This window comes from Rhinolophus ferrumequinum, chromosome 18 (assembly GCF_004115265.2).
Source record: "Rhinolophus ferrumequinum isolate MPI-CBG mRhiFer1 chromosome 18, mRhiFer1_v1.p, whole genome shotgun sequence".
NCBI lineage: Eukaryota > Metazoa > Chordata > Mammalia > Chiroptera > Rhinolophidae > Rhinolophus > Rhinolophus ferrumequinum.
Genome location: NC_046301.1, coordinates 38587171 through 38605086, shown reverse-complemented (window position 1 = coordinate 38605086; position 17916 = coordinate 38587171). Strand labels below are relative to the sequence as shown.

General features: G+C 43.8%; 1 protein-coding gene across 1 annotated transcript in view; it reads right to left on the bottom strand.

The window, feature by feature from the left end:
- Nucleotides 1–17280, bottom strand: part of LOC117037429 (zinc finger protein 709-like) — a 46390-nt gene extending 29110 nt beyond the window's left edge. Inside the window, exon 1 of the mRNA XM_033133404.1 lies at nt 17163–17280. Coding sequence (XP_032989295.1) covers nt 17163–17165 — 3 coding nt within the window. The 5' untranslated portion in view covers nt 17166–17280. The remainder of the gene's footprint in view (nt 1–17162) is intronic.
- Nucleotides 17281–17916: the final 636 nt, after the last annotated feature.

Here is a 17916-nt window from a genome sequence, read left to right as displayed (position 1 = left end):
ACCAGAATGGAATGGGAAACTATGTCTACTCCAGATTTAGGTAATTTGGCAAATCAGCCTGCTTGTATCCTAGATGAGTTTCCTAGAAGACAGCTAAAATTCTTAATTTTCAACTCCAGCAAATGAAGGTCCCTACACAAAACCAAAAACCTCCTAGTTTCTACTGTTATTGCAAAAAGCCAGGACGTTGGAAAAGAGATGGTTGCAAATGAAAGCACTGAGGCATCATCAGCTTTCTAACCAGCCTTTCTAATGTCCTCTTAATTCCAAATGATGGGGCTCTGAGGAACTACAGGGGCTCTTCCCAATCGTCCCTCTTAATCGGCTTGGAGAAATAACTCTTCAGGTTAGGAATGACCTCTCTCTGTCCTTGACACCAGAGCTACACTCTTTGCTCAATCCCACTGCTGTAAAGCAGCCCTTCCTCTGAGTATTAAGACAGTTCAAACAGTGGGGGTCTCTAATAAACCTCACCAGGTTCCTCTCTCTAACCTATTCCTTTTTGTTTAGGCCCTTTGAGAGAAACCCACCCTTTTCTCTTTAGTTCATCTGCCCCTAATGCATTTATTGGGCTGAGACTTCTTAGAAAAATATCATGCTGAAATTTATTTCTCCCAAAAGGGAAAAATAATTCTAGAATTTGACAGTAGCCATCAAAATAGTCAATTAGGTGAATTAAATTGACCCTTCGACATCTTTTATTTGCTCCATTTCTGACAACACTGTAGCTCAATCTGGGAGCACTGATCGTTTTTGATCCTGCTGGATCAGCAGCCATCCTCTTTTTATGGTCAAAATCTTCAACTGTCATTGACAAAATCCACAGTGCACCTCCTATCAAGATTCAAATAGATCCCTCAAAACGTCTTCAAGCAATAAACCACTTTGTTATCCCTCCGCACCCTATTGTTCCTAATTTTCAGGCACTGCTCGCATCCATCCCAACTGGATGGATGTTCTTTACTGTAATTGATTCATGTAGTGTGCATTCTTTCACATTCCGGGTGATGTAGCTGGCCACTATCTTTTTGCCTTCCCTTGGGAAGAAAAGCAATTCACCTGAAGAGTAATGGCTCAGGGTTTACTGAGAGCCCTTATTTCTCACAAGTCCTGAAGGAGGGTCTGGATGATATCAAGTCCTTTAGGGGTTTCTCCTTTGTTTCAGTTTGTGGACAACTTCCTTCTTTGCTCTTCCTCCCAAGTCTTCTCACAGGAAGACAGCATCCACCTGTTACAACTTTTGGTCTTAAAAGAATATAAAGTCTCCAAATAAAGTTGTAGTTTGCCCAAACCCAGGTTCGATATTTAGGGCATCTGATATCAGAACCAAAGCTGCACCTAAATCCAGGCAGGCTTCATGGGGTCCTAAGTTTCCCCAAACCCCAAACTAAGAGTCAACAGCAAAGTTTTCTTGGACTAGTTGGTTATTGCTGAAATTGGACCCCAAATCTCTCTCTTATGGCAAAACCTCTGCTTGTTTTACTGAAGAACAACTCTGACTTAACTTTATGGGAAGAAGACGGTGACAAAGCCTTTAAAACCTTTAAGGAGATGTTAATGAACTTGCCTGACCTTGGGCATCCCAACTATCAGACTCCCTTTTCTTTTTTGTTTATGAAGAGGAAGTGAATGCCTTTAGGGTACTTGCCCCAAAACACGGGAACCCACCATTGACCCATAGGTTATTATGGCCAGCAGCTGGACCCTGTAGCATGAGGAAATCCCCCTTAACTTAGAGCCATTACTACCACTGCCCTTTGGTTAAAGCCATTGAGGAAATCACTATGGGATCACGTTCGACCATTTGTACCCCATGCAGCAGAAGCTCCCCGTTTCGTCAGACTCAACATTTTTCAGTCAATCACCTCACCTTCTAGGAATTCATTTTAACTGTTCCTCACATAACTCTTTCACGTTGTAATAACTTTAATCCTGCTAACTTTTCCCTCCTGTTACCAACAAAGCCCCTCATGACTGTTTAACACTGTTGATCACCTCCTGACCCCTCGTGATGATCTGCAGCAAACTCCTCTGGGTAACAGACTTCTCATGGTTCACTGATGGTACTTATTATGTAAAAGGTGACAATGGCAAAATGTGCCGGGTATGCAATATCAACACGCTCTGATACAAGTGAAGCGGCACCTTTGCCTTTGGCTACTACAGCACAACAAGCCGAATTATATGCCCTCACCCAAGCCTGCATCCTAGCCAATGGCAAGACTGCCAACATTTATACTGAGAGCAGATATGCTTTTGGAGTATTCATGATTTGGGAATGTTGTGGAAGCAAACATGGCTTCCTTACTTCCAATAGAAATAAAATTAAAGATGGCTTGTATATTCAGGAATTACTGGATGTTATACTTTTACCTGCTGCTTTAAGTAGTATTAAGATCCCAACGTATTCTAAACTTGATTCCCTGGAAGCTAAGAGAAATTAGTTTGCTGACATTCCCACAAGGAAAGCTGCTCTTAAAGGAACCAACAAGAGTCAAACCTCTGTCATGGTCCAAAAATGTATTTCCACATCTGATAACTTAGAAAAACTGGCCAGAGAAACCCAACAATTAGCCTCTGAAAGGGAAAAACAAGATTGGAAACCCAAGAACTGTTGATTTCATAAAAAGAGAGAACAAATAACAACCTAGTCCTATCAGAGACTCTAATATTTCTACTCCTGACCACTGTACATGCATTAAACCTCTGGTCCAATGACAAAATGATAGCATTCATGAATCAACATTGGTGGGAAATATTAATAAGGCAGTAGAAAGCACCTACTTTAAGTGACCCACCTGTCCAAAGTACAACCCAGGGAAGCCTGTTTGCACTGCCCCTGGACATTTCAAATTGCTTAACAGAAGATTTGAGGCATGGCAAATAGATTTCATACAGCTTCCCCCATGTCACGGATACAAATACATTTTAGTCATGATATGTACTGTGTTTCCCCCAAAATAAGACCTGGCTGGCCCATCAGCTATAATGCATCTTTTGGAGAAAAAATTAATATATAAGACCTGGTATTATATTACATTATATTATATTATATTGTATTATTCCTGGTCTTATATTATATTAAAATAAGACCAGGTCTTATATTAATTTTTGCTCCAAAAGACGCATTAGAGTTGATAGTCTGGCTAGGTCTTATTTTCGGGAAACACGGTATGTGTTCTCACTAGACAGAAGCTTTCTCTCTTGTAGGCCGGCTATTGCCATTTCTGTGGCTAATGTCCTTTTGGAAGAGATTATATTATGTCTACCTGGAGAATCTCTCCTGAATTCCAACATGATCAGGAAACCATTTTAACAGGTCAGGTGCTTCAACAAGTCTGTGCTGATCTTATAACATTTTCACAGCACTTACCACTCTCAATCCTCAGGTTTAGTCAAATGCACTAACATTATTAAGACTCAACTGGCCAAATTTATAGAAACCCTCCAGATATCCTAGCCCAAAGCAATGCCACTAGTCCTTTTAAATCTGAGGTTTACCCCTTTGGGACTCAAACTCTCACCTTTCGAGATAATTACAGAACATCCCATGTACTTGGCTCCTGCTTCTTTCAATCCATAGTTGACAAAGGAAGACACACTTCAATACTGTAAAGGCCTAATTGCTTCTATTGAAAATAATCATTCTTTGGTAGAGAAATCTTACCACAGAGCACTCCAGGAGACAAAAAGCCCGAACACCACATGCTACAACCTGGACATTTGTTTACTGGAAAAGACACCTCCAAAAAGACTCGCTCCAGCCTCACCTGAAAGGGCCCCTCTCAGGTACTGATGAATAACCCATGTGCCCCTGAATTCCAGGGAGTTGACTCTTGGATTTGTGTGTCACACCCAAAATAGGCACCAAACCCGACTGGACCTGCACACTGTCCGGTGACCTAAATGAAATATGTCCAAAAAGTGAAGCAGGTGGCATCTGAAGGGGACAGTATTGCCAAAATGACAGGACCATGCCTGTACAATGAATGCTCTAGGGAGTTGGGCCTAATCCACTAGATGTACTAGGATTTTCAAAGACTTACGTAAGTTTTGAGTAGTTTTCTTCCTATCAATTAAAATAGGAATGAATTTGCCTTAGCAATAATCACTTTCAAAGCTCTCTAGGCACAAACACATACAAAAGTTGACCTGAAAAGAAAAATCTGATAACTCAAATACACCCATTTCATATTTTCAAGATCTCTTGCCTAAAAGGAACAAATACTGTGGCTCCAGAATTTCTTGCTCAACACTTCTTGTATCAACACTTATTACTATATCTTCTAATCAATTAACATTTTTGATACCAAGCACTAAAAATCTTAAACTCACCCAGGAAATAATATCACAAACTGCTAACGAAAACTAGAGTTCAGAGATGCAATATGCAATATTTGAATGCAAATATTCAAATCAGGAGAGATAAGCAGCCTGCTTCCCCATAATTCAGAAGAAAAATCCATACTCCTAAGCTTGAGGTCCACACTCCCTCTGTTGGGATACAATCCCTAAAGTGGGTCATTCCCGGGGGAAGGAGTAGCCCCTGGAATGAGCTCTGGGAGCTCCCACAACCTCGTCTCAAGGTGTAATGAAAACCCTCCCTTTCTCAGGCCTCAATTCTCAAGAATGAGGAAACTCTTGGCCAGATTCAGTTTAAAGTTCTGACCCCCAAAAAAATCCCAAATTCATAAATCCTTTGTCTAGAAGACAATACTACCTACCTTCACAGACCTTCTGAATGTACTCAAATCACTGAGCACACCCACACTGTGAATTCCCTGCTCAAGCCTATGTCGAGAAACAGGCTCAAGGGAATCACTGTTACAACCTCAGAAAAGGCATCACTGCCCCATCTGCCCCACCCACAATCGCTTGTGCACCCCCAGCTCTCCAGGGCTGCAGCTTCTCTCAGGGTAAAGGCCCCTCTACGGTGGGTGTGAGCAGGTAGGACGCCTGCAGGGGAGGCTCCCCAGGAAGAACCACTGGGCCTTCAAGTACTTCCCTTTGCAGCTCAAGGGGGCCTTAACCTGGGTCACTGAGCACAGGCTTCAGCTTCCCACTCTGGATCACCATAGATCTTTTTAAAGTGACAATCGCAGTGTTTGAACAATCCAGCAAGATCACTCAAACTCAGTATTTATGTAGGAAGGAAGAAAAATGTAAGGCATTTTTCTAGCTCAGTGGGAAAACCCACAAATATACTTCTTCAAGAAAATAAATGTGAATTAATTATTATTTCCATGGCAAAAAAATTGTCTGGAAAACAACCATAACTGAACATACTTCTAGGCGCTGCAAGTCTAAGCCCTGATACTACATTTGAAATCATCCAAAAGAAAAGAACTGATCTCAGACTGTTACTATACCCATTCATGGGAAATGAAAGGAAACAAAAATTTTAACAAGTGGACTGGAATCATGGAATATTTTTTCTTAAATTTGTATCTTATTAGCATCTTTGGAAATACTTTATACTCTCAAGACCTATTCATTAAATACAGTCTACATTTATTGAAAAATGGAGACTTAGAGAAAGTTAGTAAACTCAAGGAGAGACTGTTCTGACCTGAAACTGTGATAAAGGGACGACAGATCACCGAGCAGTTTCCAAAGAGGAACCTCCACCCAAAGGACTTCCCATAGGACATCTGTGACCAGGGAAGGTCTTGGGGGTAAAGGCACAAGACTTTATATACAATGTAGTGCCACGTGGTTATTCTTTGCTTTCCTCATGTAAAATATTCACAGGGGAAAAAAATCTTTAAATAAATCATCTATGATTGTGTAGAGAAATGACAGACAATTAAAATATTGCAAAGTTTGAAATCCATCGTGGAGGACAAATAGTTACTGAAGAGTTTGAAATTCACCGTGGATGCTATGAACTAGAGAGGGTAAGATGGCATTTACGAATGCAGGAAAAGTTTTAGAAATTTAGCCATTATTTCCAGCCCTAGAAGGAGTTAGGCTGGGGCGACAGGGTCGTGCATTTGAGACCCTGCTTCGAAAAATTTGGAAAAGTCAAGAAAAAACAGATGCTCTGGGGAGAAAGGAGGGCCAGGAGACCCCCCGCTCCACCCCCCACACCACATTCTTCCACACACAGACCAAGTCACATTTGTCCCCTGATGACACTTCCCGTGATCACCGCATATTCTGGGGGAGACGCAGATGAACAGAGGACGCTGGGTCGCTGCGTGCAGCGCCACCCACGGACTCGGAGTGGCCGTGGGGAATGCCCTGATCCTCTCTCCACTGGTTCAGACCAGTCCTCCACCCCTTCCCCTGATACTCGCCCAGCACACAAGCCATTTCTCAGTTTGGGGGGTGGGGGAGTACCTGGTCGTCCACCCTACCACAGCCATGGCCAGTGCAGATCACAGCTACAGGCAATGTGGGAGTGTCACTTGTGGCCTTCGAGGGCAACTAGAGCTGATCTGGAGGCGGCGGAGTGAGCAGCAACTAGCAGCGACGAACACTCCGCCCATGCCCTCATCCACGTAGCACAATGCCTGTTATCTGCGACCCCCCTGATTGGACAGATCGCAAGGCCTGAGTGACAGCAGGCCAGAGGTCACTTCTTTGAGCCAACGTTGTCTTGGCAATGGCTCTGAACCCGTCCTCTCCAAAGACACTGCGTTTAACCATAAGGCCGCCAAGCACGGAACTGTGACCCTTCTTCACAAACACAGACACTTACAAGTGACCTCACCATAGGTAATGATGAATCTGGCTCCATTTTGATTTTTGACCCGTTCCAGCGGGGAGATGTCACCCTTCCCTCCCCAACTCCCACTCATCTGGTACTTTTTATAGAAGAATCCTGCGGTCTCAGGGGCACTTGGCTCTGGTGGAAGTTTGACCCCAAATCCTAGACCAGGTCCGAAGCCTCAGCTGACAGCATGTGTGAAACAAATGAGGGAAAGTAACCACCAGAAAACCTTTTCAAGGTACTCTGTTAATACTCATTCCTTGGAAGGTCAAAGGAGGCAAAACGGAAAGAACACTGCTTGGTGAAAAATAGTAGATGGAAAAGGTATGAAAAATAAGGAACCAGGACATCCACAGACTGGGTGATGCACCCCAACTCCGCAGAGAGCTCACCAGACCTTGCTTGGTGTATCTCTTTATCTGGCTGTTCATCAGTATCCTTTATCATATGCTCTAATAAACTGATAAACGTAATTGTGTTTCCTGAGCCCTATGAGCCGCTCTAGCAAATTAACAGAACCCAAGGAGGAGGGTGGGAACCTCTGATTTGTATACAGGTTGGACAGAACTTAAATGAACCCTTGGGGACCTGCTACCTGCGATTGGCGTCAGAAGTGGGATGGGAACAGTCTTGTGGGACTGAGCATAATGTCATAATCAGGGGGATATGACATTATCTCCAGATATATAGTGTTATGAGTTAAGCTATAGAACACCCAGCTGGTGTCACAGAGAAATTGCCTGTTGTGGTGAAAAACCCTCACACATTTGGTGACCAGAAGTGTGAGAAGTGAAGTATGCTGGGTAAAAGTAAAGGAGACACATAGGAGGGAAGACTTGGGTTTTTCCCTACTCAGGAAGATTACTGGGTTTTTCCAACACACCAGAAGGCAATGTTAAAACATGGAGTCAGAGACCTCTGGTTTCCTTTCTGGCGTTAGAAGGTGACATTCTCATCCTCATCCAAAAAAAGCAAACACACTTAAAATCAACAACTCTTTGCAGAGCTATCAAAGAATTCAGATCACAGGGTAAACCACTGTCTAAAAAGTTGGAAAGAGGGACAGAAAAATAGCCCGTTTGACATATGCCCACAATATTCTGTACTTAACAGAATGTCAAATGACCATCTTTAGAGGAGAATGTCCTTAATGTAATGTCATACCTGTGGCTCCTGGATGCAGGTCAGATCCTGCCTGCAGAGACTGTGTGTGCTGGCAACGATGTCGACACCCCCTGAGGGGAACCAGGTAAAGGTGTGTCATGTCCCTTCAGAGGTGAAGGCCAACTGCAGCTGAGAGGCTGTTGACATAGGCACTGAACAGACCAGAATTAACCAAATCTCTGGGCGCAAAATATTTACCAGTAGCTGAGTGGATGGAGGCAGTAATTTCCATAATGTTGGAGACTAGAAATCGGGGCTTATTTGGTGCGACCACAGCCCTGAGGTTGCGGTAATCCAGTGTGAGGTGTCCCTCATTCTTTCCACGTTTAAGGTCAGGACAAATCAAAGTATTAAAGGAGAAACACTATAAATAATCACTGCTTTCTAAATAGGTTTCTTGTAAGAGTTTTAATCCTTCCAGGCCGTTTACTTTACATAGGGCCATTCTAAGTAATTTAAATGGGGGGTAAGATCTCTGGGGTCCCTTTTGGTGAAGCCAATTAGGAAATGGCAAAGACTTAATATAATTTTAACTTACAAATCATTGGTTCAGAGCTTCTCTGCTCAGTGTGGGATATTTTAGGACAATGGTTGCTCTGACTATGGGAAATTTAGGCAAGACCATAATTCTGATGGCTAAGAAGGAACATACCTACTTATCCCTTATGTTATATTCAGAAACTCCTCTAAGATTATTGAGGTAACGTGCTTAAATTTAGTGGGATCCCGGGTATAACTGCAATTTGAGTTCCATTGTTGATGACTTGCATGAAGGTTTGGGAATTAGTGCATTACAGCAGATGGCAAAATTAATGCAGAACCTGTGTTTTAGAGGCCCCAAAAGCCGGCAGCGACCTTTCATTTATTTATTTATTTTCTTGTGTGAACTCTTTTAGTACATTGTGGATTTCTAATTGGTAAAAGTGTACATCTTAGTTTTAGTTTATTTTTCTTTTGCTCCCTCCCTCCTGTCCTTCCCTGTTTTTCAGTTTTTGCTTTTTCTCTTGGTCACTTTATATACTTCTTGGAAGAAGGTGTCCTCTGTACCCTGGGATTTATGTACTCTTTTCCTCCAGAGGACCTCAAATTGGTGATATCAGGTTGGACGCCTCCCCAGGATAACTGGTTGCTTTATAAAATGTAAGCATCCCAAACTGAAACTGGTTTGAACTAATCCCTTGGCTGTGCCCCTGTGGGGCCGTGGGTGTTGTCCCCTTAACCCCGAGGGGCAGGATCTGGGCTGCAGTAGAGGCAGGGGCAGCAGCAGCTGAGGCACTGAGGGGTCCTGGGGAGCCCTCTGGTATGATGTGGATCAGCCGGCCACTTATTGGCTTTCTTCATCCCTCCCCTTCTCTTTTTAAATAACTGCCTTCTAGGCATAACTGCCCCATGGGCCCACCTCCCACACAGGGTGTAGTCTCACTCTCCCACCCCATCCCCGGGTAGGTCGGGGCCAACCCAGCCTCTGTCACAGCTTCACTCTAACACACAGAGAAATCTGGGCAAAGATATCGACCCAGGACTTTAGGGAGGGCCCCAATCCCATACGCCTGCTCCCAAATGCCTGGAAACTCTCGAAACTGCCCACTCTGGTGGACTGCACATAGCACTGGGGTTGGGTGGGGTCAACACTGCCCCACGGGGCAGCACAGCTCACAGCACCAGCTCCCCAGCACCCAGCAGCCCACAGTGCGGCCACCATCAGGCAGCAGAGCAGGTGAGCAAGTCAGAGCAAGAGAAGACAGACCCATGGGGTGGTCACGTTGAGACATGCTGCTCACAGTGCCAAGTGTTATGGTCACTTGCAGAGGGGTGGTTCTCGTGTTGAGACTGATACTCGTGTGTCTCCCACACATACACAAATAGAGGGTAGGAGAAGGTCTATAACTTACATGTTTGAGGTATCTGGGGAGGGCAGCTGTGAAATGGCTTGAGAAAGCAAGGAAGGAGCCTGGCCTGGAATTTTATTGTGACTGGGGGTGTTACAGAAAAAATATTCAGTGCCACTTGTCAAAGACGGTAAGGCAGGTTTTATCAGAAGCACTGTGATAAGTATAGAGACCATGTGGAGGGCTTTCCCAATGGGGAGAAATGAGATTGGGCTCCCCTCTGAGTACAGCAAGGACAAGTGGGAATTCACAGCCAGAGAGCAGGTGGGGGTCAGTGCATGGAAAATAAATAAGAGAAAAATCCGGGGCTTAGGGGTTCCTGCTAAACCGACCTAACAGGATTCTTACTGCAGACATCGCCAGATGGTGCAGGAGGGGGAACCTGATCAGATATGGAAGGGGATGAGATAGAGGGTGGGGATTCTGGTTCACCTGGCTTCAGCGTTCCTGCTAAAACTGGATTTTACAAGCACGTGCACAGGTAGGCCTGGGAGGAGGCTCAGAGGCTGACTAAAGTTCCAGCAAAGAATCCTTGTCAGGGGCGGGCCAGGGCAAGAGTCCTGCTCACAGGTAGGGGCTTGTGTGGTGGAATGTGACAATGACAAAGGAGGGAGCCCCAGACTTTGTCCTCAGCCTGTCCAGGTGGGGACACAAGGGAAGAGAGAGGAGGAGGCTTAAGCCACAGCAAATATCAAACAATTCAGAGTCTGACTACTCATTACCAGGACAAACATGGGTAAGAAAAACAGGCATTCGCAATGGCTCGTTGTTATGTAAAGAAAGAGTAAGAGGAGGCTCAAGAAATGACCAAAGCTGTGTACGTGGGGTTGCTGGACTAAAGCACCGGAGGGACCAGGATATGTAGGCAGTGAGTCCTCTTAAGTTAGACTTTGCGGTCTTATAGATTTATTTAAAATAAACAGAGAAATTTACACACACCATGTTTTACTATCTACTGATCTTTGTTTTACTTTTTTAGGAAACCATCCTAAGATTTAATTCCTTTAAACAAAAACAGTTACAAAAGTGTAAACCATACAAAACAAAAATTTGCAAATCTCCTGCTAACTAAAAAACAACTTATGCCCTAGTTTGTCCTTCCCTCTATCTCACGTGGAGATATTTTAAGAATAAGTACCATATTATAATGCAATAGGCATTTGGGTTTAGCTCCCTACACACAGTAGGATTTTCAAAGATTCACATAAGCTTTGATTTCAATTAAAATAAAAATTCAATTACTTTAGCTTTTTAAATTTCACTTCTCCACGGAAACGCACATACAAACACTGATGTAAAAATGAAAAATGGACCTGAGAGCTTAAATACATTCATCTCACATCTTGAGTTTCTCTTGCCTGAGAGGAACAAAAATTCTGTTTAGTTCCACTATTTACATGCCTTACCAATAACAACTCTCTCAATCAACTTACATTTTTAATTCCAAGAAACTAAACATGTTATTTCCTACACAAAGAATAAAATTACAAAGTGCCCAAGGAAACCAGAGCCAAAGGGCTGCATTATTCAGTCAGTAAAGGATCCAAAGGAAAGAAACACAAGTACTGGAATCAGCTCACATAAGCAGCCTGCTTCCCACAGGACAGAAGGAGAGCCACTTCTGGACTCTCCAGGTTCCACATTCTGGACTCTCCAGGTTGAGATAGAACCCCTGGAGTGGGTCAGTCCCTGGGGAAGGAGGGAGGGACACCTGAGCAGACCCAGAAATGAACTCTGGGAGCTCCCACACCCTCCTCTCCCCAGGGAATAATGGAAACGCTCCCTCTCTCAGGCTTCATCTCACAGTGAGGAAACTTTCAGCTGGATTCACTGTAAGGTTCTGACCCAAATGAACTCCCAATTCATGAACCCTAACCCAGGACAGAGAACTCCTTTCACCGACTTTCTCTATGTACACAAATTACACTCTGAGCGCCCCTGCACTACGGACGCAAAACTCCTACCTATGTCTAGAAACAGGCCTGGGGAACCACAACTGAAACCTCAGAAGGGGCATCAACTCCCCCCTCCCACAGGTACCTGCACCCCCATCTCTCCAGGGCTGCAGCTTCTCTCAGTGTAAAGGCCCCTCCACGGTGGGTGTGAGCAGGTAGGACGCCTGCAGGGGAGGCTCCCCAGGAAGAACCACTGGGCCTTCAAGTACTTCCCTTTGCAGCTCAAGGGGCCTTAGCCTGGGTCACTGAGTACAGGCTTCTGCTCCCAGTCACACTGCTTTGGATCACGTGGATATTTTAAATGACACAAACCCAGTGTTTGAAGAATGCAGTAAAATCACACAAACCCAACGTTTATGTGTAAAACAAGTAAGAAAACTGTAAGGCCTCTTTCTAGTTTAACAAGAAAAACCTGAGATACTTATTACTTTCCGAAAATAATGATATTAATTGTTATTTGCATGGCAAGAAACTGTTTTTTCAACAATCATACCTGAACAATTCTGGTATTCAACTCTAAGCCCTGAAATTCCATTTAAAAGCACCCTATCCCCACACAAAAAAAGAACAGACCTTTCTTTTTGTGTGTGAAATATTATTACACAAACTCAGGGCAGAAAAAAAAGAAAACAATAATTTTCAACACATTCAATGTAACACTATTTTCTTATTTTCTGAAATTCACCTATTTCTTGCCTCTTTCAAGCTCTTTTATTTATATAATTTTTAAATATTTGAAAAACTGAGGCTCAAATAAGTGAGTAAATCTTTTCAAATTGACAAACACAGGAGGGACAGTGCTGACAGGACAGATCACCCAACAAATCCAGTGCGAGGTGTCACTCACTCTTTCCACGTTTAAGAACCAGCCCAAATCAGCTCTTCAAAGGAGAAGCACTGGGGAGAATCATTTCTTCCTAAAAGTTTTCTTATAACAGTTTTCAATCCGTGAAGGCCCCATTTATTTAACACTGGGCCATATTAACTAATTTTACTAAGGGGTACAAACCATGAAACCAAACCCCATTTTGTGAGTCCAATTAGGAAGTAATGAAGACTTAATTTAAAATCACGAATCACTGGTTCAGAGCTGTCCTACTCACAGTGGGATATTTTAGGACAATGGGTGCTATGACTAAGAAAAAGCAAAGATTGCTGATGCTTCAGGCAAAGTATACCAATCTGACCTCTTTATTATATTCATTAATTCCCCTGAGATCATGGGGGATCCTTGCTTAAATTTACTGAGAACCCCGGTATAACTGTAACTTAACTTACTATTGAGTAGCCAAATGAACGTTTGTGAATTACTGCATTTCAGGAGGTGGTAACATCAATTCAAAACGTATATTTTACTCATACACACAGACAATAGTTTAGTGGTTACCAGAGGGTAAGGGGGATCAAATATATGGTGATGGAAGGAGAACTGACTCTGGGTGGTGAACACACAATGGAATTTATAAATGATGTAATACAGAATTGTACACCTGAAACCTATGTAATTTTACTAACAATTGTCACCCCAATAAACTTTAAAAAAACAAAACAAAACAAAACAAAAGAAAACGTATGTTTTAAATGCCCTTTTATCTTTTTTTGTTTTGAAATTCTTTTAGTATATTTTGGATTTCCAACTGGGTCAAAGTATGGACCTCTTTTTGATACATTTTCCTTTTCTACCTTCTCTTGTGTCCTTCCTTGATTTGTATTTTAGTTCACTGGATAAACTTTGGGGGAGTGGGTGTCCTCTCAACCATGGTATTTATCTTTTTTTTTTTTTCCCTCAGGGAGCCTCAAATCTGCACCATCTGGGTTACAAGATGGTTACAGGCCTCCCCCATGGAAATGGCTGCTGTGTAGCATTTAAGGACCCTGGGCTTAAGTCATGTTTGAACTAATCCTTCGCTGTGCCCCAGTGAGGCCATCGGTATTGTCCCCAGTAGCCTGGAGGGTCAGGATCTGGGCTGTAGTAGAGGCAGGGGCAGCAGCAGCAGAGGCACTGAAGGAAGCCGGGGAGCCCTCTGGTATCAGGAGAGTGGACTCAGCCCACCAGCTCTGGGCTGCTTCCCTGTCTCTTCTCTTTCTCTCTGAAATATCTGCTCTTTAAGGAGTGAGTACCTGATGGGCTCACCTCATTCACGGGGTACAATAAACATTGAACTACCCTTAGATCCCTCTAATGTTTGTGCGAACCCAACCTCACTCACACTTTCACTCTAAAGACCGGTTCCAGCCAAGACATCTACCCAGGACCACTGTAAGGCATGTCCCATTCCCATACTCCTGCTCCCAAAGGATGAGGAATTACCTAAACTGTTAACTCAGAGTCCTCTGTATACAGACCCCAGGCTGGGTGTGTCCACGATACAGCGCAGGGCAGCACAGCTCACAGGAGGGCTCCCCAGGGAGCAGCAGCTCCCAGTGCAGGAGCCTCCAGGCTTCTCATCAGCCTGACAGGTAAGAAGCAGGAGGGGGAGTGGGAAGGGTGGGGCTTAAGTCTTCAGGAGTCAACATCAAATACCTGGACCCTGACCACTCATGACAAGAACAAACACAGGTAAGAAAAACAGGTATTTGCACTGGCTTGTTTTTACATAAAGACACACTAACAGGATGATCAAGAAATGATCAAACCTGGTTATTTGAGTGTGGGTGGGATAAGAACACAGGAGTGGAGTAGATATGCCTGCAGGGAGTCTTCTGAAGTTAGTTTTCTATCTTAGTAATTTTTTAAAACATTCTAATGCATTATTTATACAAAATAGAGAAATTTATATACACCATATTTTTCTATGCTTAATCGTTATTTTTAATTAACTTTTGCTCCTTAAAATTAATTTAATTTTAATTTTTCTAGATGGAAAACCACTGCAAGTTTTAATCCTTTAAGCACTAAGGAATATAAAACTGCAGACCATCAAACATTTACAAATTCATTTCCAACTACAAGGACAAGGGGCAGTATAATAATTTGTCCCTCCACTATATTCCTCCTGTGGATATTTTCAGAATTGAGTAGCATATTATAATGCATCTTGCAATTTATCCTTGAAATGAATTAGAAATTTGAAAGACAGCAATGTTGAGGCGTTTCCCTCATATCAATGAAAATAGAAAATCAATTGCTTTTTCCTCACATGTTTTAAAATAGGTCATCATTTTCTTAGGAATAGTATAGCTTTCTAGATATTGAAGTTCTCTAGAGACATGAACATACATAAACTGACCTAAACATGGAAAATACACCTTGGAACTTAAATACACCCATCTTACATCTTGAGGTTCTACAGCCTAAATGAAACCAAAATTCAATTTGATTCCACAGCTTTCTTGCCTTACTCATACCTTACCTCTTAATCAACTTACATATTAAAGACCAAGTGCTAATGGAAACTAGAAGTAAAAGGCTGCAAAATTCAAGGGAGAAAGGAATTCAATGGGGAAAAAACACATATATTGGAATGAAAACATAACCAGACTGCTTCCCTACAGTTCAGAAGGAAACTCACACTCAGAAAGTTGAACACGTTCCCAACCTTGGGGTCTAGATACTCCCCGCTGAAACAGTGGGTCAGTCCCTGGGGAAGGAAGAGGAGGACACCTGAGCAGCCTTAGGAATGAACTCTGGGAACTCCAAACACACTCTCCCCCCTCCTATAAGCATGGAAGTGCTCCCTCCCCGAGGCTTCCATTCTCACAGTGAGGAAACTCTCAGACTGATTAAGGTTCTGATCCAAATGAACTCCCCAATTCATAAACCCTTTGTCCACAAGACAGAACTCCTGATCTTTACAGACTTTCTCAATGTACACGAATACACTCTGAGTGCACATATATCATGGATACAAAATTCAAATAAATTGTCAAAAAATGTCAGCCTAAGGAAACCACAACCTCAGAAAGAGTGTCTCTCCCCGCCCCACCCCCAGCCCCTGCCAGGTGCATGTGCACCCAGCTCTCCAGGGCTGCAGCTTCTCAGGGTAAAGACTCCTTTCACCATGGGTGTGAGCAGGTAGGACACCTGCAGGGGAGGCTCCCCAGGAAGAACCACTGGGCCTTCAAGTACTTCAAGGGGCCTTAGCCTGGGTCGCTGACCACAGGCTTCTAATCTCATTGGAGCTGCTTTAGACCACAGTTGATTTTCTAAATGACACAAAGCCAGTGTTTCAACAATCCATCAAAATGATTTAAAACTAGCATTTATGTGGAAAGGAAGAAAATTGTTAGGCACTTTTACTAGTTCAACTAAAAACCCCAAATACCTATTCCTTTCAGAAAATGGATGTCAGTTAATTATTATTTCCAAGGCAGAACTTGGTTTGTAAATAATTAATCATACTGGAACACTTCTACTCAGCAATTCCAAGACCTAGAATTTCATTTGAAAGCACTCAAAGGTAAAGAACAGACCTCAGAAACTTAATACACATGCTCGGGGAAGTGTGAAAGATGAATTCTATACAAATGGAATGTAATCTTGGAATATTTCATTTGTTCTAAAGTTCACCTCTTTCTGACATGTTTGGAACTATTTTACCGTCTTCAAACTCTAGTGGTTAAACATATTTTACCCGTTAAAAAACGGAGACTTTAAATAAGTGAAGAAATCAAGGTGACACCAAAGGAGGGGCAATGCTGACAAGACGCAGCATCAAGGAAAAGGACAAGATGAACCTCCACCCAAAGGACATCCCATAGGATGTCTGTGCCCAGGACAGGTCCTGGGGGAGAGGAACGGGATTTCATATAACATCTTCCAGGTGGTTATTCCCTGCTTTCCTCTCATGTAAAATATCCTCAACAAACAAATCTCTACAAAAGAATCATTCGTATTCCCTGCTTTCCTCTCATGTAAAATATCCTCAACAAACAAATCTCTACAAAAGAATCATTCGTGGCGCTGTGGGAAAAGCATAAAAAGTTAAAATACGGGGTGTGTTTGAAATGCATCCCGTAGGGCAAATAGATGATAATGATGCCGTGAATCGGAGAGGTCCTCCTCTTGGCTTGGGGATTAGAGAATCTGGAAATTTAGGGACTTGTTGCCAGTCCCAGGAAGAGGGACAGGTGGTGGATTTGAGACACCGCTCCCTAAACATTTAGAAAACTCAGGAGAAAGCGGGTCCTCTGAGGAGACAAAAATGGGCTGGGGACCCCACAGACCTCAGCTTCTCCCACATACGAATCCCAGAGACCGAGTCACGATTGTCCCCTATGACCCTCCCCTTGGTCACCGCATAATCTGGGGAAGATGAAGCCGCGCGCAGTGATGGGACGGGACGCCCCGGTCCCGGCAGCCAGCCCAGCCCTACGGTTCCTGCGAGAGGAGGCTGAGGTCCGCAGGTTCCAGAGCTGACCACGGGGAGACCGGGTCCCGCGGAGACAGCTGGTTCCACCACCCCTCGTCCGGTCTCCGCACCCGGCCCGAACACTCACCATTTCTAGGTTTCCTGTGTCTCCCTTAGTCCTGCCTAGACTCCCACGACTAGTGCAGATATCAGTGCGACAAAGGCTGAGAACGACAGAGCAGCCAGGGACCGTTACCGGCAAGCAGCAGGCATCCCCAGAAAGGCCAGATAAGGTAGGGATGTCCACTCCTCCGCAGTGCATCGCCCCACCCACCTGCCCCAGCGACTCCCTGATTGGACAATTTGCAAAGGTCCTGTGTGAATGACATCGGGTGGGAGGACGTGTAGCTCTGAAGAACCAGCCTGGGCTGGTGGGCGGGAACCTGACCCAGCCTGGCACATTTGACTTTAAACAGAAGTTTTTCCTTGCCTGGGGCTCCCTGTGCTGTTTTCCCCCAGCTCTTTGTGAAGGCCCGGGCACCGGTGTGCACAGGGAATGACTGATTCAGTTTCCAGATGGACCAATCATGAACCAGAGGGTGGACCAGGCCAGGACTGATTGGAACTGAGGAAAAAGAGTGAAGACAGGGAAAACACAAATTGGAGTCATTTCAAGAAAGCTGCTAAATTATTAACATTAAGAAGGTCGAGGCATTCAGGAAAGGATTCTTTTTCTTGTCTTAACTAGTCTGGGAACTTAAACTTTTGAAATTCCCAGCCCTGTGTCAATACCCGGACATTTATTTACTGGCAGATAACCCTCGGACTATCCCCTAAAGGATGCAGGACGTCACCAGACCTCCTGGCGTCTATCCTTCAGCCCACCTGGCAATCATCATCCA